This window comes from Marmota monax, unplaced genomic scaffold (assembly GCF_021218885.2).
Source record: "Marmota monax isolate L192 unplaced genomic scaffold, Marmota_monax_Labrador192_F-V1.1 WCK01_AAM20220418_F8-fsc00024, whole genome shotgun sequence".
Taxonomy (NCBI): domain Eukaryota; kingdom Metazoa; phylum Chordata; class Mammalia; order Rodentia; family Sciuridae; genus Marmota; species Marmota monax.
Genome location: NW_026695224.1, coordinates 10,800,331 through 10,822,935, shown reverse-complemented (window position 1 = coordinate 10,822,935; position 22,605 = coordinate 10,800,331). Strand labels below are relative to the sequence as shown.

Genomic DNA, 22,605 nt, shown 5'->3' with positions numbered 1-22,605 from the left:
TATCTTTCTATTCACATCAAACCTTTGGTTGCGTGGTTTTTGTTTATTGTTTTTTAATACTTTAGGGTTCGGATTTGTGGGAACAGACCTTCTTGTAAATAACCACTATTACGTTTGTGGCAGGAGAATGCTAAAGCAAGAGGACCCCTCCCAAAGGAGCCCTAGAGACAGGGAGGTGGCACAGCCAGCTCAGCTCTGATGTGACCCAGGGAATGACCACCCAGAGTAAGCTAGTCTGCAGCGGGAACTGGGGTCCACAGGACTGGGTCTGGTGGTAAAGCTGGCTGGCTCAGCTAGTGGCACGATGACGCATGAAGGAGATTATGTTGTGCTCTTTATTGCCAAAAATAAAAACTTTTAAAAAAGACAACTACTGTTAATCAATAAATACCCCTTCCTTTCTAGACTGAACTCTGGTTTTCTCCAGGCTGCCTCATTAACTGCTTTGGGTAGGCTCCTACCTGAAGACAGCGCTAAGGGGCCAGGGCCAGAACCTTCGTTAAGGAGAAATGAAACAGGTGGAAGGGGCCTTTGCTTCTGCGGTCCCCCACACCAAGCAAAAGGATCAGGCTGTTGGCGGGGAAAGTGTTCAAACAGCATGTTTATTTGTGGAGGGAGGGGACAGCCAGAGTCTATCCTAAAGGATTACTTTCCAAATTAGGAATACCCAGAAATTTGAGGTGCCAGTAGCCTGGCTCTGGGGAAAGAGTCAGGAGCATTTATCACCTGCCTAAATGAAGGTTCTAGCACTCAATCCTAACACCGAAAACCTAAGCTCCAGCTGTGAAAATCCCTTCTTGTTGGATGGAAAGGGTATTAAGGAGCTGCAATGACCAGGAGGAGTCCAGCTCAGTGGTTCTCAGAGGGGAAGCAGTATGCCCCCTACCGGGGTGCTAGGAAATGGGATGGGAGGGATGTTCTGGGTGCTGGGGAATACCATTGGGCCTTAACAAATAGGGCCAGGCATGCTAACTGTCTAGTAAAAACTGTCCTACCCTAAATTCCAGTGGCATCCCTAGTAATCTGCAGCCCCCCTCTGGCTGGCACTGATGGCCTGTCATGAGGCTTGAATAGCAGTCCAGAGACCCCAAACCAGAAGGTGTCAAAGACCTGAAACCCAATTACTATCTGGAATCCCCACTTTTGCTGAAATAGGTGAGCTGAAGCTAGTTTATGGTCAGCACATCACTTTGGATCTCGTGGCTTAACTGAGTCTGTAAATCACTCAGCTTCTTCTTTAATCCAGAGAGAGCTGAGAGAACAATGGTTTCAGGGCGCAGAGAACCACAGGACTCCACGTTGTAGTAAAACCTAAAAAGCAAGAATCCAGTGAGAGCCCTGGATGCAGGCTGGCCAGCCCGCCCCATCTCGGCCAGGGACTACCCTTCCTCTGAGTCTCGACTTTGTTCCCATAAGGAACTTGACTTTAGCACTGGCTGACCTCCCTTCATCTAAAACCTCTTATGCAGAGTGGTCCAAACTCTTTGCAGGCCCTCAAGGAGGCTAACGTTACTTCAAGATGCATTGTGAGACTCCAGAAACAACCATGTATGTTCTACACTGTGGAAAAAGTGGAAAATCAAATAAGCAATGAATCTGTGCTACAGCCCCATATATTCTGCACTGTAGCACTGTGGCCAGTTTCTGCCTTGAACTTGGACCTGCACAGCCTTTTCTTTGGAAGCTCAAGGCAGAATAGGAACAGCTTGGGTCAGCGGAGAGTTCCTCTTTCTCATGGTTACCAAAAAGGGCTTGGGATGTGCACATATCACAAGCTGATGGGCAGCTGGGGCCTCCCTCAGCTATGGGAACTATGATGTGAGGGAGCGGGACTGCCTAACTCAGCCTGTACCCACATCCCGGAAAGGACCAGGGTCTTACCTTTCTGGCTTGCCATTGGGGTCATAGGGAGCCTGTGACTCATCCTCATCCAGCTCTGAGTATTCACTCTTTGGCCTGAGGTCAAACACAGGTCAATAAGGCAGCTGCTTTTGCTCTTTGACGTTCACAGCCAGCCAACCCTTTCTCGCTCACTAGCAGTTGTGTCCACCCCCGCTCTAGCCCTAAATGCCCACCTTCATTTCTGAAAGGAACATACCATTCCTCAGGCTTGGGGTACACTGTATGCCTCAGGGCATTGTCGGGATCATATTCAAAAGCCACCCCTGCAGTGGGGTTCCACTTGGCATGTTCCTTGCCAAAGCCCTTTTTGGCATAGGCTCGAAGCCTCAGCTCCTGGCCCTTTCTCAGCTTGACAATGAGGATGTCTGCAAGGAGACATGTGAGTTAGTCAAGGACCAGGAGAGGTAAATTTGGCCTGGAGTGCGATCAGAAGAAACACACACACACACACACACAGAAAAACAGAACCAAGTCACAAGGAGACCTGGCGGCACGAGAGGCTGCCCCTCTGGCCCATGTGGTGACAGCTCAGGAAAATGTTTGCACACTCCTCCAGCCCCTTACCATCCTGCTCCACGTAGTCGTTGGGGTCATTATCTCGGTTCCGGGATGTCACCTGCGTTGGAGCCCAAACAGAAGCATCTATTAGCTTCTCCCCCGCCAGGTGCCCCTCTGGCAGCCATCTCCCAGCACCTCCAGCCTACAATCTGTCAAGCAGGGAAATGACACCTGAGAAAGTGGTGGCAGAGGTGCCGCCAGGGATTCCACTCCACTTTATGCTCCTGTAATACCGTTTAGTCAAAATAATCCCATGGCCTTTACAGGTTCCTCAGGTGACAGGGCACAAGGCACCAATCCTGTTCTGCCTAAGAATCCAGAATCAGCACTTCCAGGTGTCAGGTTAAAGAAGACAGGGCACAGGAAGGTCAATGACTCGCTAGGATCCACTCCAACCTGGCCCATGTGGAGCCACCACAAGAACAAAACCCTGGGGAGGGAGGATGTGCTCAGGCACTGACCGGAATGACCCGGGGGCTGTTGGAGATGAGGTCTCGGGATGTGACGTGCCGCGTCTGGTCTTCATTGCACCTCACGTCCAGGGTGAACTCCACAGAGCACTCAGGGCAGAATTCCTCACACGTGCAGTCCTGAGGTAGGAAGAGAAGGAGGAATATGTGTGTGGTGAGCCGGTGAACCCCACCAGACTCCCTGCTTCTAATATCCACTGCCTTTAAATTTCTTCATCTAAAAACAATGGGTTGACCAGTCTCCAGGCTTTCTGGGCTGTGACAATCTGCTACTCCACTCTGCTGCTCAACTTTCCAGCCAACCCATGCACACTGACACCAGCTTCCTCCGCACCCATGCCGCCAGGCACCACAGGGACACAAACTGCTAACTGCCCTCTGGCCTGAGTACCTTCCTCAGAGGACTAAGGCTGTTAGGGAAAGGATGCTCCATGTGCAGTGGTTCAGCTTGCCTCGGACTAGGAAGACCAGCTTGGGAATGAAACCATTTAAAATATAACAAGCCAAAGAAGAAAAGAAAAAAGCACTTTTCAAGTTTTAGCTACTGACATATTTTTAAAGAACCTCATGACATTTCATGCATACACAAAAAAGAGAGGTGAGTAAAATAAACTGATGTCATGTAACTATCACTCAGTTCCTGTAAATGTCAATATTTTGACATTTTTTTTTTTTTGGTACCAGGGATTGAGCTCAGGGGCACTCGACTACTGAGCCACATCCTCGGCCCTATTTTGTATTTTATTTAGAGACAGGGTCTCACTGGGTTGCTTAGCACCTTAATTTTGCTGAGGCTAGCTCTGAACTCGCAATCCTCCTGCCTCAGCCTCCTGAGCCACTGGGATTTCAGGCATGTGCCACTGTGCTCAGCAATATTTTGCCATTCTTTAAATAAGTCACTCTTGAAACCACCTATTCCTATGTTAGAGACTTCCTGCAGCAATTTAACTCTGGGCAAGAAGAAACTCAGGAGAACACAATCACAAAAACCATTCTCCCCCTCACATCAGTGAGAAAAACCCAACACACTTTGATGTTGCAAGATGATGAGGAAGAAGAAATAATTAGGGCTCCCATCTAGGTACTCTGCAGTCGTATACAGAAGGGGCAGGAAGGCAACTCAGACCTTTGGACTGGATCCCTCTTAAAGATGTGAAAAGGAAGAATCAAAATATATTCAGGAAGATAAAATATGAAAAGGAACTCAACCTGAAAAATAAAAGTATACCAAAAAGGAGTTTGTTCAAGATGGAAAAAAGACCATAGAGCTAAGATAACCAAATGCAAAGACTAAAAAGCTCTACCAAGTAAATCTTTTTTATGCATATATTTTTTCGTTTGGGGTAGACACAACATCTTTATTTTATTTTTATGTGGTGCTGAGGATCGAAACCATTGCCTCACACATGCTAGGTGAGCACTCTACCACTGAGCCACAACCCCAGCCCCCAAGTAAATCTTGACAATGTCACAACCCACATATACATACAAACAGTAAAGAATATCTTGGGGATAGCTAGAAAAATATGAATATATACTTTATATAAATATTATATAACTAATGCTAATTTTCTTGGGCACAATAATAGGGTAATTATATAAGAAAATACCATTCTTACAAAAAGTGTCTGAAGGGGCTGGAGACATAGCTCAGTTGGTAGAGTGCTTGCCTCACATGTATAAGGCCCTGGGTTCAATCCCCAGCACCACCACCAAAAAAAAAAAAAAGAAGTGTCTGAAAAGTATTTATATGGATCAGATGTCTGTAACTTACTTTCCAATAGTTCATCAAAAAAAACACCAGATATGAAAATAAGTGAATGTAGCAAACTATTAACAACTGATAACTACAGACAAAAGATAAAAGAATGTTTAATATTTTTTTCCCCAAATTTTCTGTAGATTTTTAGAAAAAGATGAGCTGAAAAAAACCTATACCATCTTTGTTCAATAAATATAACACTGGAAGAAAATTTAATGGAAGGAATTGCTAGGCCATAGGACATGCATATCTTTATGCAAGACATTGCCAAATTATTCGTAATTGTGGTACAACTATCTCCACCAACATCCATGTTTTATTTCTTAAAAACAAGTCTTGCCAGGCCATGGTGATGCACCCCTATAATCCCAGCGACTTGGGAGGCTGAGGTAGAAGGATCACAAGTTTGAGGTCAGCCTCAGCAATTTAATGAGAGCCTAAGCAACTTAGCGAGACCCTGTCTCAAAATAAAAAATAAAAAAGTCTAGGGATGTGGCTCAGTGGTCAAGTGCCCCTGGGCTCAATTTCCAGTTCCAACAAAGCAACAACAAAAGTCTTGGCTAGGGGTAGTCCTTGCCTAGCACGTGGGGGCCACTGGGGTCAGTGTCCAGTTTGTCTGTCTGTCTCTCTCTCTGTCACACATACACACAAAAGCAAGTTGTTAAGTGCACTATGTTATTAGCTTCATATTTTTCTGTGTGCTTCAATATTCCTCTTAAAAAAAAAAAAAAACTATGTTAGGGGCTGGGGATGTGGCTCAGCGGTAGAGCACTCGCCTAACACGTGTGAGGCCCTGAGTTCGATCCTCAACACCACATAAAAATAAAAAGATACTGTGCCCAACTACAACTAAAAAATAAATATTTTTTAAAAACTATGTTACGGGGCTGGGGATGTGGCTCAAGCGGTAGTGCGCTCGCCGGGCATGCATGTGGCCCGGGTTCGATCCTCAGCACCACATACAAACAAAGATGTTGTGTCCTCCGAAAACTGAAAAATAAACATTGAAATTCTCTCTCTCTCAAAAAAATTATGTTACAAGATGTATCAAATTAACTACAACAAAAACAAACAAGAACCCTCCCCCCCAAAAAAAAAAACCACAATAAAACAAAAACACAAACACATGCCCTTGGAAACAGAGAATGAGCTGATTCAAGGATCACCAAAGCCACCAAGAAAGCATACTCAGACTGTTATCTAATGCAGCCCCATAAAAACATGGAGGAAACCTAATCTCCCACTTTTTCCTGATAACATCATCAAAGAACAAACCTGACCTGGAGCCAGGGATCCTACCCTGGTCATGTTAACCAGCATCACCTACAGGAAGAGGCATGGATCTGGCAGGCACCAGTTAGTTATGTGAGTGCCTCGGGTGCTATTCTTCTGGGCAGCTCCCACTCCCTCTGTACTCCTTATCTTCACCACAACCTTCTGCTGCCTCCCTTTAGGCTGCCAGGCCTCCACCCTGGGAAGACACACTTTGGAAGGAAAGAAGGAAGGAAGGAACCCACTGTTCAGCATAAATGGACATTCTGATGGATGCGCCCTCTTGTGTGGCTAACAAGACACCTCATGCCCTGGGTACCTCTCATCAATCTGAGTTCCATCAGAACCAAGAACCTGGACGTACTTCAGGCTTTAGACGACATTTTCACATGTCTTTCTAAAATATTAACCTAAAAGCAAGAGGTCAGAAAAGATCCCTCAGAGAGCTGAAGCTTCTCCCCTACTCCACAGTCAACCCATTACACACTTACCCGGGAGTACTGCAGCTTGTCCACAATGTCATCACTAGTGAGGGGAATTAGTCCTGTAAGACACAGAAAAGCCCTTTAAACAAGACCCAACAGCTGGACATGGTAGCACACTCCTATAGCCCAGCTACTCAGGAGCCTGAGGCAGGAGGATCACAAGTTCTAGACCAGCTGGGTAACTTAGCAAGACCCTGTCTCAAAATTAAAAAACAGAAAAGGGCTGGGCAATGTATGCTCAATGGTACAGAGTTCCCTAATTCAATCCCCAGTTCTGGGGAAAACAAACAAACAAACAAACAAAAAAGCACCCAACAGGAACGCCAACCCAAGAACCTAAATTCCCCTTGAGGGGCTCCTCCTATGACACCAGGCATAGTACTCTCCCTTCACCCTCCCAACACCAGCACTCACCAAGCCTGTGAGCAATGAACTCATCATGAAGGACTGAAGAATTGGCATCAATCTGAACCCAGTCAATAGCTGAAAAAAAAATGAAGAGTAGTTAAGTCACCAACTTCATCAGAGATTCAAACAGTGTGCTCAAGATTCAGAAATCACCTGATGCTTCTAAATTGCAGACTCCTGAGCCAGGCTGCCAGAGGCTGATTCCACAGCACCAGAGCCTAGGAATCTGCATTTTAACAAGAACTACACACCCCATACTCCACCTCCCTGCCCAGGTGATAATGCAGGGGGTTGATACTCACCTAAAGAATATAAAAGGAATGGGAACATATCATTGAGCTGAATATTTCTGTGAGAAGCCAACCCGTGCCAACACCAAATCCAAAAACTATTGGGGCACTTAAAAATTATGGAAAATGGACTGGGGTTGTGGATCAGTGGTAAAGCACTTGCCTCACACATGTGAGGCACTGGGTTCAATACTCAGCACCACATAAAAATAAAGGTATTGTGTCCATCTACAACTGAAAATATTTTTTAAAATGTGGAAAATTTCACAGAAATAACAGACTTATGGTCATATGTCATTTTATGATACAATGACCAGATCACCCAATTTAGAACTTCACTATCTCTCAATGGATAGATGTTTACTGAATTTCTTCAGTGGGTAAGGCACAGTCCTATCAACAATGAGGTGGATGAGGAAGGACTGTACTCTCAAACAAGCTTGACTTAAACACAACTGTCCTCACATATACATCTGCACATGATGAAGTCAAGAAGTAAAACAGCACTGCAGCCCAACTGTTACTAGGGCACGGCCACTAGTTACAGAGTGTCCTGCTACACTTCCTCAACCCAAGCAAGGACCATGACCCAAGCTTTTCTGCTTCTTTACTCTCCTATCCCCATTCCCTGAAATGTCTTTACCTCTACTGCCCCCCACCTCCATACAGGTTAAAATCCTGGCCTAAAAACCAAGACTTCTCTGCTCTTCCTATTACAGCTATGATCAATTGCTCCCTTTGAAATGCTTTCACAAGCCACCAGAGCTCCCTTAAGTCACCTCTCACATGTTGCCTTGTGACATGTGCATGTCTTGTCTCTACTTCAACCTTTGAAAATGCCCAAGGCCAGGGTCTTGAGACCCTTTGCATTTCTAGTGTGGGTGCTCAATGTCATTCGTAAAACCAAATTTGTGGGAAAAGCAGCATTTAGACCCAGAAGTACATCATGAAGTACAAGTCTCTTTACTCAGGATGAAACGCAGCCAGGGGCTGCAGGGATTAGGCAGGGGGAGGACCAGCAGTCCAGGCTGAGCTGATAACTTGACTGGGAGTGGTGATGTGAATGAACTAAAAATTTTCTTGTTCTATAATCATTTGATCTGTTTATTTCCTTAAAAGCCTGAACACTTGAAGCAGCAACTATGACTCATATTTCCTTTTTTGGGCCCATTTTCTTTGAGCTGACACTTAGAATCTACTTGTTGAATTTTACATACGCATGGTCAGTGTATAAAACACTTGCAGCAGAGTGGCTGGATCCCAACCAGAGACACGTTTTCCCTCCACTAAGTGCCAGCTTCACTGTGGCTTTGCTTCTCTCGTCCTGACCACAGTCTACCTTACACCAATGTTGTGTAAGGATTCGTTTTTCCCCCCCTGCAACTTCACTGTGAGCTCCAAGAAGGCTGAAACGCTGTTCCTCACAGCTCTGCACCTCCAGTGCTTGGAACCATGCCTGGCACGTACATGCTCTATATATGCAGCGGAAGAACAGATCAATAGAAAAGGCTCAGTGATCGCAAAGCACTTACAGATGACCTCACTTGATCCTTGCTAGAAGCCGGTAAGGCGCACCAGTGTCTGAACGTTGCAGATGAGGACTACCTGCAGCATGCGGAAGCTGAATAACTTGCCCTCTTACCTTCTCTGGTTTGCACAGACGGTAAGTAAAAACAGTACTGGAACCCAAGTCGGCCTACGCTCCTCACCCAGAGGGTAAGGGTTGGCCTAACTGACCCGAGGGAGCCAGGAAGGCCAGCAGTGACCACGGGATCAAGGGCACAGGGCCTGATCAAGTCTCCAGCACTGCCGTCTTCTCAGCACCCCCAATGCCAGACCCACCCGAGGACCGGAGGCAGGAGCCCCAGGTGGGCGGAGGGGATGGGGGCGGGAATGGCGGTTCTGGCAACCAGGGGGTCGCTTACCTATTATGGGCACCTCGGCGATGAAGACCCTCCGAATGGAATTGGCCACTCTGAAGGAGAAAACCCCGAGCGGCGTGAGGGTGCCGCTGCCGCGACAGGCCGGCCCCGCGCGCAGGCTCCCAAGCGCAAGCCCTGGCACCGGGCGGCTCAGGAAGGTCCCTCCCTCCCCCCGCTCCAGAGCCGCCAGCCTCGCCCCTCCGCGGCCTTACGCCAGGTCCGTGTTCTCAATGATGAACTTGACGTTCTCGTCGGTGAGCTCCGTGATCCGCACCGTGGGCTGGTTGGCGTACGGCATTGCGCCCCGCGTCCAGCCGGCCCCCGCGACAGCTGCGCCGCGCCTGCGCCGACTCCGCCACCGGAAGTCGGTCAGCGCGGCCTCTGCCCCTTTTGTCGAGGCTCGCGCTCAGCGCCACCTGCTGCTCGGAGGCCGAAACCTCCCCAGGTCCGCGTTTTCGAACCCCATCTGTTCCTAAGTACATCAGGTTCAACCATCGTGGAAGGTAATGTGGCAAAACTTGAGCATGTTTTTGACTCAACAATGAACTAGCTGGTGGCACGCGCCTGTAATCCCAGAGGCTTGGGAGGCTGAATCAGGAGGATTGAAAGTTTGAAGCCAGCCTCAGCTACTTGGTGAGACCCTACCTCAAAAAAAAAAAAAAAAAGGCTAGGGATATATGTTGCTCAGTGGTACACTGGGTTCAATCTCCAGTACCAACTTTTTAAAAAATAAACTTCTAAGAATTCATACTGCAGAAAAATTTGCAGTTGTAAAAATATGTACAGGGTTATTCGTGGCAGTATTGTAATGGCAAAAATATTCACTACACAGTAATTTTTGAGAGACTTGGTTAAATAGACACACATAGGAATACTATGAAGCTTTAAAAAGAATTAAGTAAGCTTGGTACACCTATGGAAAAACAATGTGTGTATACTTGAGCTAAGTGTGCTTGAAAGATAGGCATATACCCTTTCCTGTTGGCCCTTTAAGTTGGGATCATGCACTTCAGAAAACAGCAGGAAGATACAATGCATCTATTTTTTTTTTCTTCTTTGTGGTCCTGGGAACTGAATGCAGGGGAACTCTTTGAGTAACATTTCCAGTACTATTTACTTTTTGTGATAGGGTCTTACTAAATTGCCAAGCCTGGCTTTGAACTTCAATCCTCCTGCCCCAGCCTCCCCAGTAGCTGAGATAACAGGTGTGCACCACCATGCTGGGCTTATCATCTACAGCTCTGTGTAGTTACAGTGGGTGAGAGCTCTTCATCTCTGCATCTCCAGTGCCTGGTGGTGGGCTCCACAGAGTGTGTGCTCCATTACCAAAGCCCCTAAACAGACTAGAGATGAGTTTAAACGGGGCTTAAAAAAAGTGGCAGCTGCTCATAGAGAAGAGAGGCCCTTAAATAGAACCCAGCAGGAGCTTCATCTAGGAAGCAGAAAAGCAATCAGAAAATAAAGAGAAGTTTGCTATAGCAAAGAGTAACACCTTTTCCTGAGCCTAGAGGAAGGGCACCAAGGGGGCTCTTACTCCACAGCTCATGCCATCTCAGGGAATTCTGAATTATAGCCATCTGCTAAGATGAGGTGGATGCCCTGAAGGATAAAGGGGAAAATGCCATGTGGAGTAGCTTCTGCAGGAACTTCACAGGGTGTCACAAGGCACAAAGAATCAGAAGTATAGGGGGAAAAAAACCCCAGTGGTAGGCCCAGGAGAAGAGATCTGAGATCTGATTAGCTCCTGACATCCCCATCAATATTCGGCTGACACAGGCAGGAGAGAGCAAAGCAGGAGACAGAGTCAACCAGAGATGCAAAGGAGCCCGGTGAGCACTGGGCTGAGAGCTACAGATGATCACTGAAGTGGTGAGACAAGAGCAGCCAAGACAGCGAGTGGTTTAGGGGGACACCTGTTACCCTGATTTGCTGATGGAAGACCTGGGCCCAGAGACATGGAGTGGTCCTAGTTATCCAGTGGGGATCAGCACCATAGTCAGAACTCAAGTCTCCTGGCCGCTTGGCTCAAGCCTTTTCCGGCGGGGGTCTTGGATATCGATCATGGTCTACATGGAAAGTTCAAAACAGCAAAATGCTTCAAACGTATTTATTATTTTTACAGATTCTAAATACACTAATAATGCTGCAATGCATGCTGGTGTAAGGTGACACCACTGGCCACCCCTGGTGTAATGTGACACACTGTATCACACTTCTGGCCAGGCTGAGCGCCACCACCCAGCAGGCACTGTCTCAGGTGAAACAGTGTAGTTACAGTGGGTGAGAGCTCTTCATCTCTGCATCCCCAGTAGCTGGTGTTGGGTATGGTTTTTGAATGGACCCACAGGAGCCGCTCTCAGGACAGCAAAGGAACACCTGGGTCACTCGTGCCTGTGTCACACTGGGGCTGAGCTGCCACCTGGTGGTAGACTTTGTTTCTGACTTGGGAGCGCCACAGAACATTCCTAGGAAGGTTAGGACAGGACCAAGGTGACTGGGACACCATGACAGGGACATGCAGAGTTTCTGTGGCTTGAAAGCTTGGGTGAGTCTTGTTTTCCAGTCACGCAGTTGTAATGCAGAAAGGCATCAGAAGGCCAGGCCTGGGATCAGGAACTGAAGCAGTGGCCGCATCCCACGTCACAACTATATCACCAAGTGCCCTGGTTTCCAGGTAGCTGCTGTAGTGACTCGAGTCCTCCCGTGTTCTTGGTAACACCCTGTCCCAGGGGTTGCACTCCTTACTTGTTAAAACCCTTTAAATCTACCTGCTCCTTTTCTTCCAGGCACTCAGGGTTCACCCCTTCCTTTCACCGGCGCTGGTTTAGACCTGTCAAGTTCTTGAGCTGATACAGGGATGGAAACAGAGTGGTGAGGTCCTTCCCTCCTCCAGGACTCCAGAGGGGAAGACTGGCGTTTTCCAGGTGGCAGGCCTGGCTCTGAAACGGGCTCTTGACACACACCGGGAGTAAAAAGGGGCATTTGGGATCAAGACTAGGGCTGCCAGTCTTCTTAGTCTTAAGACTACAAAACCATGTGGGGTGACACGTAAGTGTCAGAGGGGTAGATGGGATAAGCTGGGCTGTACTCACCGTCACTGCTGCACCCATGAGGCCCTGCACCAGCGCTTCTCCAGTGGACTTCACCTGGAAGTAGTCAGTTGCCCTTAAGCCCCAACATGAACTCAAAGGTGGGACAGATGGGACTGATCAGGAAGCCTGTGACCCCCTGCACTGTGCACTGGAGGAAGAGTCTATGGACAACACAGTTACAAATGGGCAAAGCACAGCTCCTCAGGGCGGGCTAGTATAAGAGAGCTGCTCAGCCAGGCTCCCTGGGAAGGCCCTGGGGACCGTCAGCTGAGGCAGAGAGAGAGCAGGAGCAGAACAGCCAGGTGACCAGCTGTGGCCCAAGGAGAATGAATGCACCCTTTGAAGAGGTTCCTAAACAGCTAGTCCCCAATTACCTGCTTGGCAGTGTGGCCCATGTTCATTGCATCATTAATCCGGTTTTCCAGGAAGCGCCAAGTGTCCTCGAAGTCTGGGGATGAGTCCTGCATCATCACCAGCTCTGTTGTGTTGTAGATGCCAACCAGCACGGCCCGGCGGGTGTACCAGTTAAACTGCGGAGAACCCCCCCACCCCCGGGAAAGAGAGTCACCACTGCTTTTGTGGGCTGTGGCGGTCAAGGTATTCCTATCCAAGGCCTTGCTGACTCCCGCACTCTCTCCTGACTTCTTTCCCTCACAGATACACATGGTCCTCTGGATAACAATAGTGTCCCCAATGTGGCTGCACATCAGAATTGTCTGGGGGATTAAAAATGTGAGCTCCTGGCCCCAACCTCTTAAGAGTTTTGAGTCAGTGAATCTGAATTAAGGGGTAGGAGCCAGGATGTCTAATAAACATCTCAGGTGATCTGACTACATCCAGTCCATTTTAGAACTGCTGGGGAAAAGACTAAGTCTTAGGGCATCTTAGAGTCCTGGGGAGGCTCTGCAACCAGTTATGACCAAACCCTAGTGTGTTGTCAGTCCAGTGAGGCTGGGGCAGATCAGGGACAGGTTACAACACCTGGGAAAGGTGAGCATTCAGGTCTCTGGTGACTTGTGTTGGTCCTGGCAAACCACTCTCCAGAGGACCAGCTCAGCTGCTTGGTGTTTTATTCCTTTAATTTCTTTGCTTTCTAATTTCATGTTCCTACCCTCTCTGTTGGTGGTATATTCCCACATGAAGATGTTGATTAAAGCACTTTGTTATAAGTGTGGTGGGAGGATCTGTGGGCCTCCTCATTCTGGATTCCACAAAGTATCATCACATTTTAATTTATTTTATGAAGGTGTACTTTGATTTTTTAATTTCCCACCAGAAATACAGTAGCATTAACAAGTCAGATTCTTCCCTGGTACCTCTTTAAAAGGAATTATTGATCTCTTAGCAAAGCAGGTCAAGATGGGTGGCAGGGAGAGTTTCTCTTTAAGGCAATGGTGTCTACATGGCACCTCCTTTTTTCAAAATCAGTCTCAGCAACGACAGACGCTGAAGAACACTGCTGCAGAATCTACATCTCAGGAGAGGGAGGGAGCATGACTAATAAAGGGCCTCCCAATCCCGAGGCCTCCTGAGGTCTCGCACCACCACCGTGCCTGGGAAGGAATAAGCACCGGCTTGTGACTAGAATGCTGGTCCCTGAATGAAGATGACCTACATCCCACTCTGGCTTATTGAGGGATCCTCTTCATGCCTCAGATGGGAATGACTCTTGCAGGCCCCCTGAAGAGACTTGTGATCAACGATATTTCACCAACTTTTAAGAAGTGCTTTCCCCAACCCTCTCCTAGTGTCCTGTGGGCCTGCAGAAAACTCACATCAGTAGACTGGTCCCCAGCATAATGCCACATGTCATCCACCATGCTGGTCAGCAGGCTCAGGCTGGGTGGGATGTTGTGAGGGAGCAGGAGGATGCTGAGGGCCTGAGGAGAGAGTAACAGGAATAGGTACTGCACAGGCAGCTACAGAATATATAGGGGGTCGGCCCAGCTCTGGTTCTCTGAGATCTGCCCCCTCCACCCAGCGGTGGGAGCTCCTGGCAGTTACCAACCCTGACTAAAGCTGGGAGCCTGGGGCATGTTTTTGTCCTAACTTGGACAAAAATAGATTCTCCATCCCTAATATTTGTAATTGGGAATGCAAACAGCCAAAGGGTCTAGACTGGTCTGAGTCCTGAGAGCAAGGATGGGAGAGGGGACCTCATTCTGTCACAAAGAGTTAGAGCAGAGGGGAGCGAGGGTAAAAAGCAGGAGAGTTTGGGGTGGTTTCCAGGACATGCCGGGCTGACCCCAGCGCCCAGCAACATCCAGCCCTCAGTGCCCCCCCGGCAGCATCACCAGGAATCCTCCCCAGCTCGTCTGCTTAACTCAAGCTGACTTCGGTCTCCTGAAAGCAAAAACCCTTCAACTTATACCAGTGATGGCACAAACCAGGGACTTGGCCATTAGCAGACTTCAGCTCCTCCTGGCCTAACTGGACAAGGTCCTGCCTCTTTATCAACTCTAAAACCCACTGGCTGTGGTCTGATGACAGAGGTCTCGGATGGGCTGGGAAGTTTTCTCTTAGCTAAGCAGCCCTGGAGGAAAAGCTGTGCTCAATCTGGAAGGCAGCTGAGGCCAGGCCCACGCACTTCCACAGCTTCACCTGCAGGGGGCGGGATGACCCCAGGCTGTGACCCCTTCACACCCAGCTTGAGGTCAGGAGCACCATAGGTGCTCACAAGGCTTATGGAAATTACGTGTTCAATCGTCTTCCAGCTGGACTGAGGACACTGGACGTTTAAATCCCTCTCATTTCTAAGGTACTTTGACTGCATTTTCTTAACTCAGAGAATGGCCCACACTGTGACATGCTTTGAAACAGAAGAAAAAGGAAACTTCAGAAAAGGGGACAAAAGCCCTTTCCCAAGCATTGGCAATTGGACAAGAAGTTCCAGTCCTTGAGATGTTAAGCACAACAGGGCTATTATTAAAGTGAAGATGGCTGAAAAATCCCTGACTCTCCTAACCTCTTCCATGGGGTCTTCCTCACAAAGATCTGGTGGCTCACTCAGCTGCTGGGACCCCTCCCCCCCACCCCAGGATGTGATCTAGGCCACTCACATGTCCAAGACTGAGAGAGAAACGGCTCAGAGTCGTTCTTGTGGGCACTCCCAAGCTTGAACCTAGCTTTACTGAGTGTAGTAAGCGTTCCTGGCTTTATGGAGATTAGTGAGCTAACTTCTCAATACTATGCAAGTCCTCTGAGTGAAAGGTACTGAGAATGTTAAGTATTATTGTGCTCTGGGGCCTGGATGTGGACTCTGTACCCGGGGCCAGTGCTCAATGTACGGGATCAGCATTCTCAGTCTGGTTTCCACTGCGTCCCTCAGGAACTGGTCTGTCTTCCTCTTCCTGGAAGAGGGAAAAGAAAACAGGGTGTTTCCAGTTCAGAGGCCGGAACTTGGCCCTACACTGCTTATTCAGCCCTGGGGAGGAGGGTCCCACCAGCTCCTGATGCTGGCCTGGCTAAAGCTGTCAGAGACACGCTACTGGGTTTCAGTTCCCTCCAAGCAGCAGGGCCGTTGGTGCTACCCTCTTTTGGCTCTGCTTGGGCTGGCTTCCGGGGACAGGTGGTAGGGCCCGAGTCCCCATCCTTAGCTGCCACTCTGAACAACAAAGCCAAAGGACTTACTCTGCCTGGCCCAGCTGCACCAACTTCTGCTCCTCTTCTAGTATGTGGGCGAGCCGAGTGTTGCATTGGGTGACAAAGTGCAATATCAGCTCACTGCCATCGTTCCCAAACATGCTGGCTGCTGCACTGGACAGACCCAGAGACTACAGAGGGGAGAGAGAACACAGAGAGGTGGGCAGGTGTGGCAGACATTCATCGCCTGTGCATCTCTAATGCCTCTCCAGAAGCAAGGCCTTGACTTTCAGTGAGACTCCACATTCCTCGCCCCAGGTCCCTGTGATTTTGGTGAAACTCATCACCACCTGTCTCTCCACTGTCCACCGAGCCCCTTGGTGTGTGTACCAAGCACATGTTGGATGGCCAGAGTTCACTGATCAGCATAGGGATGGGCACAGCACTACATGCAGGTCCTGGATCCACCGTAGCACTCTCCCTAGTACTGAGGGAAGGTACTCTTCCTGCTGACCTTCTGCACCACCTTTACTCTTGCATGGGTGGCCCCCGCTGGGAAGGCAGCTCAGAGAGGAAAGCAAAAAGAACACTGGCCAGGGCTACTTTCAGACTATTCTGTATTAAAATGAGCCAAAACATCCTCTCCAGCTTAAGTCAGTCAGAGTCATAAGTCGGTCATAAGTCAGTCAGAGTCAGAGTCGAGCTCTGGTCTGGCCATTGAAACCTAGAGCCCTAATACCTCCAGGGGGTCTGGGAAGGGCACTCATTCCTCCCTTCCTGACCCCTCTTTTGATTTCCTGTATCTGCTGGAAATTGGAGCGGTCAATGGTTTAAAACAAATTTTTTCATAATGAGTTGTCAAGGAGTTAACAAAACCACAGAAATTTTGTTATTCCTGATCTACAGCAATAATTGAGCATCTACTGAAAGCAGAACACTGACAGCAGCAGGGACAGATGGCAGGAAAAGAACACAAATATATTAAATATGAATTCCTACTGTTGGGAGGAGTTAGCACTCTCTTTTGGAGGAGTGCACAGACTCCATAGAGGACAGTCTGACAGCAGCCTCGATGCTGATGGTGACTTCATGCACGCCACCTGCCAGGGACACCCTGAGCACATTACGTGGTCTCTGCCCCTGCACAGCAGCTCTATCAGCTGGGCACCACTGTCACTCACTCTTCATAGAGCGTGAAGCTCTGACACACGAGGCTGCTCTGTCTCCAACAGGGTGTGAGCGTGGGCCACATGTGACATCCTTGCTGGCTCCTGCACTGTGGGGCTGGCACTCTGCAAACACATTTCTTGTCTGCTTCCTGTTGCTTGAGGTTCCCAGGAGCAGCACCCCAGGGAAGCCCTTCAGCCTGGAAGCAGTAATTCCCTCCAGGAGCAGCAACACAACTGCCGAGCCTGGTGTGCAGTTTTCCAGCATGTGCAGAACAAGCTTCATCAAGCCACATCCTCGTCCTGCCCTCCCAACTCAGGTGGCAGCCCCAAGGACCCTCCCCCCAGGCACAGAGACACCTGTGCCAGCTAAGCAGCGCCTCCTCAGAGGCCCGAGATTCCTCCCACGTGGGAACTCTCCTTCAATCTCCTCTTTTCAATAATTCCAACTCTTCCTTTTGTTTCCTCAGCCGGATGAAGTTGCTTCCTGTGGCTGCCACCTCCATGAGACCCTTCTTTCTATCCTTTCCATTACCTGGTTACTGATACTAGTTAACAACTCTTTCTATTAAATTCTATTCCAATAATTGGCAAGTTATGGTCTCCTAACTGAATTCTGAGCAATATATTCCCTGAAAAAGCAACTCCACCTGAAATTTGTCCTAAGGAAACTAATCAGAAATGTACTATGTTGTATAAATAAGTTTACAATACTAAAAAATCGGAAATACCCAAATGTTTGACAACTGAAGTCGAGTAAATTCAGTAGGTACTCTGCGGCCACTAAAAAAGAAGATGCACAGAAGAGTTACCTAGAATATTCAGCATAATCTGCTGTTTCCACACGACCTGTTACATTCCTTTCTTCTACTTTATTCCATCACTTTCTTTTAAACCTTCTCTACCCTCAAACCTCTGCCTCCTCCCACTCTTTCCTCACCTCAGGTTCAAGATGCAGCTACGCCTACTTCACAGAGAAAACAGGGGCCATCCTCTGGGAACCCCCTTAGTGTTCTAGAAACCAAGCCTGCAGCTGTCTTTTCCAGCTCTGTGCTCACACATTCACGGTCAGTCCTTCTGTTTTCCAGAGGTCAAGTCCTTGCCTTGGAGGCATCTGCTGCTTTGGATTTTGCCCATCTTCTCCCTTCCCCCTTACCTGTTTCTGTGCTCTTCCTGTGGGGTCCAGTCAGGCTCAAACTTCCACTCCACCCCGCTGCCCGGCCAAATGCTTTGCTACTTCCTCGCCTTATCAACCCATCCCAGCTGGTTTCTGACCCAGGTCTTCACCCAGTGACAGTTGCCACTGAAGCAACCAAAGTTTTCTGGCTCAGTCTACCCTCTCCTGCTCTGCCTCCCACAGCCAGGACACTCTAACCAGTACTTAAGCGGCTCGCTCTGTCCCACTCTCCTCTGTCATGTCAGATTTCCTTGAAGGTCTATGGTCCTCTCTCTCATCACATTACTCCCTTGCCTTGGACAATCTCGTTCACTTGCACAATTTAATCATGACATACACATGCCGGCCATGCCTGAAGGCCCACCTCTAGTCCAGCTAGCTCCTCCAGTGCCAGGGCTCCGTGCCTCCTCCAAGCAAATTCAAAAGACAAAAGACCTGTCACACTTAGCACAGATCAAGACTGTATGGTCCTTCCCCAAACCTGGCCCTCTGCCAGTGGTTCTCCTCTCAGAAGCCACACCACCGTGCACCCATGCATGACAACACTGGTACCACCATCCTGTCGCTCCCTCCCATGTCCAGTCTACCACCACACCCACCCACTGGTCTCCCCTTCACTGCCAGTGCTCTAAACTGGGTCACTTCATCTCTTGTGGATGACTGGCTGCAGATTCTCTCTGCCTCCAATCCATTTCTACCCAGCGATATTCTGAATTGCCAATGTGACCTCACATCTTCAACTGTTCTTAGAGTAAAAGCTCCTTAACTCGACCTCGCAGCCTTGCCTGACCTGGCCCCCATGGGCCTTCCTCAGTCCTACTCCTCCAGGCACCTCCTTCGCTCCACGCTGGTTTCCTCAGGCCCTTCTACGGCAGTGTTCTTCTCCTCACGTTGCACATGCAGTTTCCCTTTCTGGACTTAGCCATCCCCATCCCCCTCCAAAACCAGAGAAAGTCTACTTGCTCATCAACACAAGATCCTTTCAGAGTCTTCAACTGCATGTCCCAATAGCACCTCTTCTTGGCAGCACTTGTCATATTTCATAAGTCTACACTGTGTCTATTTGCTTAATGTCACAGACTTGGAAACTCCACAGGCAGAGACTTTGTCCACTGTGACCACTGTCATGTCCCTAATAGAGTGCCTAATGCACACTACTTGCTCAATAAATAATGATTAATAAAGTTCTTTTTTTTAAATTGAAAGAATAGGCATTGAGCTGGGCACAGTGGCACATGCCTATGATCCCAGTGGCTCTGGAGGCTGAGGCAGGAGGATCTTGAGTTCAAAGCCAGCCTCAGCAACAGCAAGGCACTAAGCAACTCAGGGAGACCCTGTCTCTAAATAAAAATACAAAATAATAGGGCTGGGGATGTGACTCAGGGGTTGAGTGCCCCTGAGTTCAACCCCCAGTACAACACAACAACAAAAAAGAACAGGAATTGAAATACTGAAAAGAGGCTCTCTGGTGTGATCACAGGTGCTTTATTTTCAAATTCTTTTTTTTATATCTGTTTGTACTTTTCAAAGTTTTCACAATGAATTAATAACATGCTTCATAGAACTAGGGAAAAAAACCCCAAAACAAAAATTGCCATACTTGATTTCAAATTATACTACAGAGCTATTGTAACAAAAATTGTTTGGTATTGGCATAAAACAGACACACAGACCAATGAGACAGAATAAAAGACACAGAGATAAACCCGCACATCTACAGTCATCTGATCCTTGATTAAGGTGCCAAAAACATGTTGGAGGAAAGACAGCTTTTTAAACAAATGGTGCTGGGGAAACTGATTATCCATACATAGAAGAATAAGACTAGATCCTTATCTCTCACCCTACACAAAAGCCAACTCAAAATGGATCAAAGACCTAGGAATTAGTCTAGACACTGTGCAACTCCTAGAAGAAAACACGGGGTTCAAAGCTCCAAAATATAGGCACAGGCAATAGCTTTCTCAATAGGACTCCTAAAAGCAAGAATTAATAAATACAATGGCATCAAATTAAAAAGCTTCTGCACAGCAAAGGAAACAAGAATGTGAAGAAAGAATCTACAGAATGGGAGAAAATCTCTGCTAGTGACTCTTCAGACAGAGCATTAATATCCAGAATATATAAAGAATTCAAAAAACAGGGGCTAGGGCTGGGGCTCGGTGGTAGAGCACTTGCCTGGCATGTGTAAGGCACTGGGTTTGATTCTCAGCACCACATGTAAATAAATAAAATAAAGTCCATTGACAACTTTGAAAACATTTTTAAAAATTCAAAAAACATCAAAAAAATAATAAAAACAAAACAAATAACCCAATTAATAAATTGGCACGTAAACTTAGACACTTCTCAAATGAAGAACTATAGATAGCCAAAAATACATGAAAAAATGTTCAACATCATTAGCAATTAGGGAAATGCAAATCAAAACTACACTGAGACTTCATCTCCAGTAAAAATGGCAGTCATCAAGAATACAAGCAATAATAAATGGTGAGGATATAGAGAAAAAGGAACCCTTTTACACTGGTGGGATTGTACATTAGTACAATGTACAATCTAGAAATCAATATGGAGGCTCCTTAAAAGACCACACAAGGAACCACCATATGACCCAGCTATACCACTCCTGGGTCTTTATCCTGAAGAATTAAAGTCAACACACTATAGTGATACATGCATGTCTATGTTTACAGCAGCATAATTCACAACAGCCAAACTATGGAACCAGCCTAGGTGTCCCTCAATGGATGAATTGATAAAGAAAATGTGATACACACACACACACACACACACACACACAATGGAGTTTTATTCAGCCATAAGGAAGAATGAAATTATGTCATTTGCAGAAAATGGATGTAAGTTGGGAATATTATGTTAAGGGAAAGCCAAGGGTTGTACATTTCCTCTCATATGAGGAAGTTAGGAAAAAGGAAAAGAAAGGTATGTGTGGGTATGTTTCTTGAAAATCAAAGGGAGACCAATAGAGTAGAGGAAAGGGGCCAGAGAGGGAGAGGAGGGGAAGGGAAAGGGGAAATCCTAGGGAGTGACATTAGCCAAATTATATCACTGTATCATGTGCATGTATGGATATGCAGCAATGAATCTAAACATTACATGTAATTTTTAAAATATTTTTTAGTTATACATGGAACAATATCTTTATTTCGTTAATTTATTTTTATGTGGTTTTGAGGATCCAACTCAGTGCCTCACAATGAGCATATGGTGGAATCTGAGTTTACAAATTCTACTTACATGATTTCTATTACCAAATGTTCTCTTCTGAGAGAGTGATAGACAAGAAACAACAGATCTAAGTAAAGCAGCAAACTTGCCCATCATCCAAGAGGCCCTGCATAGGATAGTATCTGGCTTTGCTAGATGATTCTGCACACATGGCCTAAACTAAAAATAGACTACTAGAGGTAGTCTATTTCAATGCATGAGTAAATGCTGTTAGACCTACTGAAAGAAATCTGGTTTTCACAGTGGTTCCCTCCTGGGGGTTGACACCATATCTCATTAATTCTAAGATGCACATATATTTTCTATTAATAAAAAAAATCAGTGTGAATCACAGAATTGATGATGTGTTAGTCAGCTTCCTGTTACTGTGACAAAATACCTGAGAATAACAACTTAAAGGAGGACAGGTTTATTTGGGCTCCTAGTTTCAGAGGTTTCCGTGCATGACTGGCTGGCTCCATGGCTTTTAGGCCTGTGGTAAGGCAGAAATATCATGGCCCAAGGGCATGGCAGAGGAAAGCTGCTCACCTCTGGGCAGCCAGGAAGCAGAGAGTGAGGAAGGTGTAGGGACAACATATTCCATCAGTGACCCCTTCCTCCGATTAGGCCCCACCTCCACCAGTCTCCATTACCTCCCAACAGCCTGTTAATTATGAATTCATTGGTGAAACCAGCCTTCATGATCCAATCACTCCCCAAAAGCCCCAGATCTGAACATTGCTGTACTGGGGATCAAGCCTTCAACACATAAGCCTTTGGGGGACATTCCAGATCTAAATTATAACTTTGTGTCAGTTGAATAACAGCATTTTTATTTTTTATTGATATATTAAAAATGGTGCTTCTTACAAACAATGGCATCTTAGAATCAGTGAAATGTGGTAATTTTGATCACAGATAATGCCTGCTTAGCCAGCTACCTTAGACCATAATGCCACGTATTATTTTTGTGATTGAATTCTGGGTGGATGATTTCTTTTTTTTTTTCCTTTTTGGTTCAATAACCCAGGGGTTGCTTTACCACTGAGCTACAAAATCCCCAGCCCTTTTTATTTTTTTATTTTGAGACAGGGTCTCCCTACGTTGCTTATAGCCTTGGTAAATTGCTGAGGCTAACATCAAACTTGCAATCCTCCTGCCTCAGCCTTCAGACTCGGGATTACAGGCATGTGCCCAGCCTGCTACTCTTTTTATAATTAAAAATAAAGCCGTATCCACCCTGTTGGGAAACAAACCCCAAAACCTAGACAGTCTTTACCTGTGAGAG

General features: G+C 47.1%; 2 protein-coding genes across 2 annotated transcripts in view; both read right to left on the bottom strand.

The window, feature by feature from the left end:
* Positions 1-316: 316 nt before the first annotated feature.
* Polr2c (RNA polymerase II subunit C) lies at positions 317-9,437 on the bottom strand. The gene is made up of 9 exons (XM_046435291.2): positions 9,282-9,437; positions 9,073-9,122; positions 6,864-6,932; positions 6,456-6,508; positions 2,922-3,050; positions 2,467-2,518; positions 2,099-2,267; positions 1,882-1,956; positions 317-1,311 (listed from the first exon to the last, which is right to left on the bottom strand). Exons 1-9 carry the CDS (start codon positions 9,365-9,367, stop codon positions 1,167-1,169), a joined length of 828 nt encoding a protein of 275 aa, XP_046291247.1. The 5' UTR covers positions 9,368-9,437; the 3' UTR covers positions 317-1,166.
* A 1,725-nt stretch (positions 9,438-11,162) lies between these two features.
* The window catches only part of Coq9 (coenzyme Q9), a 15,042-nt gene continuing 3,599 nt past the window's right edge, over positions 11,163-22,605 (bottom strand). The window contains exons 4-9 of the mRNA XM_046435286.2: positions 15,792-15,934; positions 15,427-15,511; positions 13,937-14,041; positions 12,536-12,691; positions 12,162-12,215; positions 11,163-11,915 (exon numbers count right to left, since the gene is read on the bottom strand). Coding sequence (XP_046291242.1) covers positions 11,880-11,915; positions 12,162-12,215; positions 12,536-12,691; positions 13,937-14,041; positions 15,427-15,511; positions 15,792-15,934 — 579 coding nt within the window. The 3' untranslated portion in view covers positions 11,163-11,879. The remainder of the gene's footprint in view (positions 11,916-12,161; positions 12,216-12,535; positions 12,692-13,936; positions 14,042-15,426; positions 15,512-15,791; positions 15,935-22,605) is intronic.

Coding starts and splice junctions, on each gene's coding strand:
- Polr2c (XM_046435291.2), bottom strand. CDS start 9,367: ATGCCGTACGCCAACCAGCCCACGGTGCGGATCACGGAGCTCACCGAC. Junction 6,933..9,072: donor CGCCGAGGTGCCCATAATAG/GTAAGCGACCCC, acceptor TTTTTTTTTCAG/CTATTGACTGGGTTCAGATT. Junction 6,509..6,863: donor GTTCATTGCTCACAGGCTTG/GTGAGTGCTGGT, acceptor TGTGTCTTACAG/GACTAATTCCCCTCACTAGT.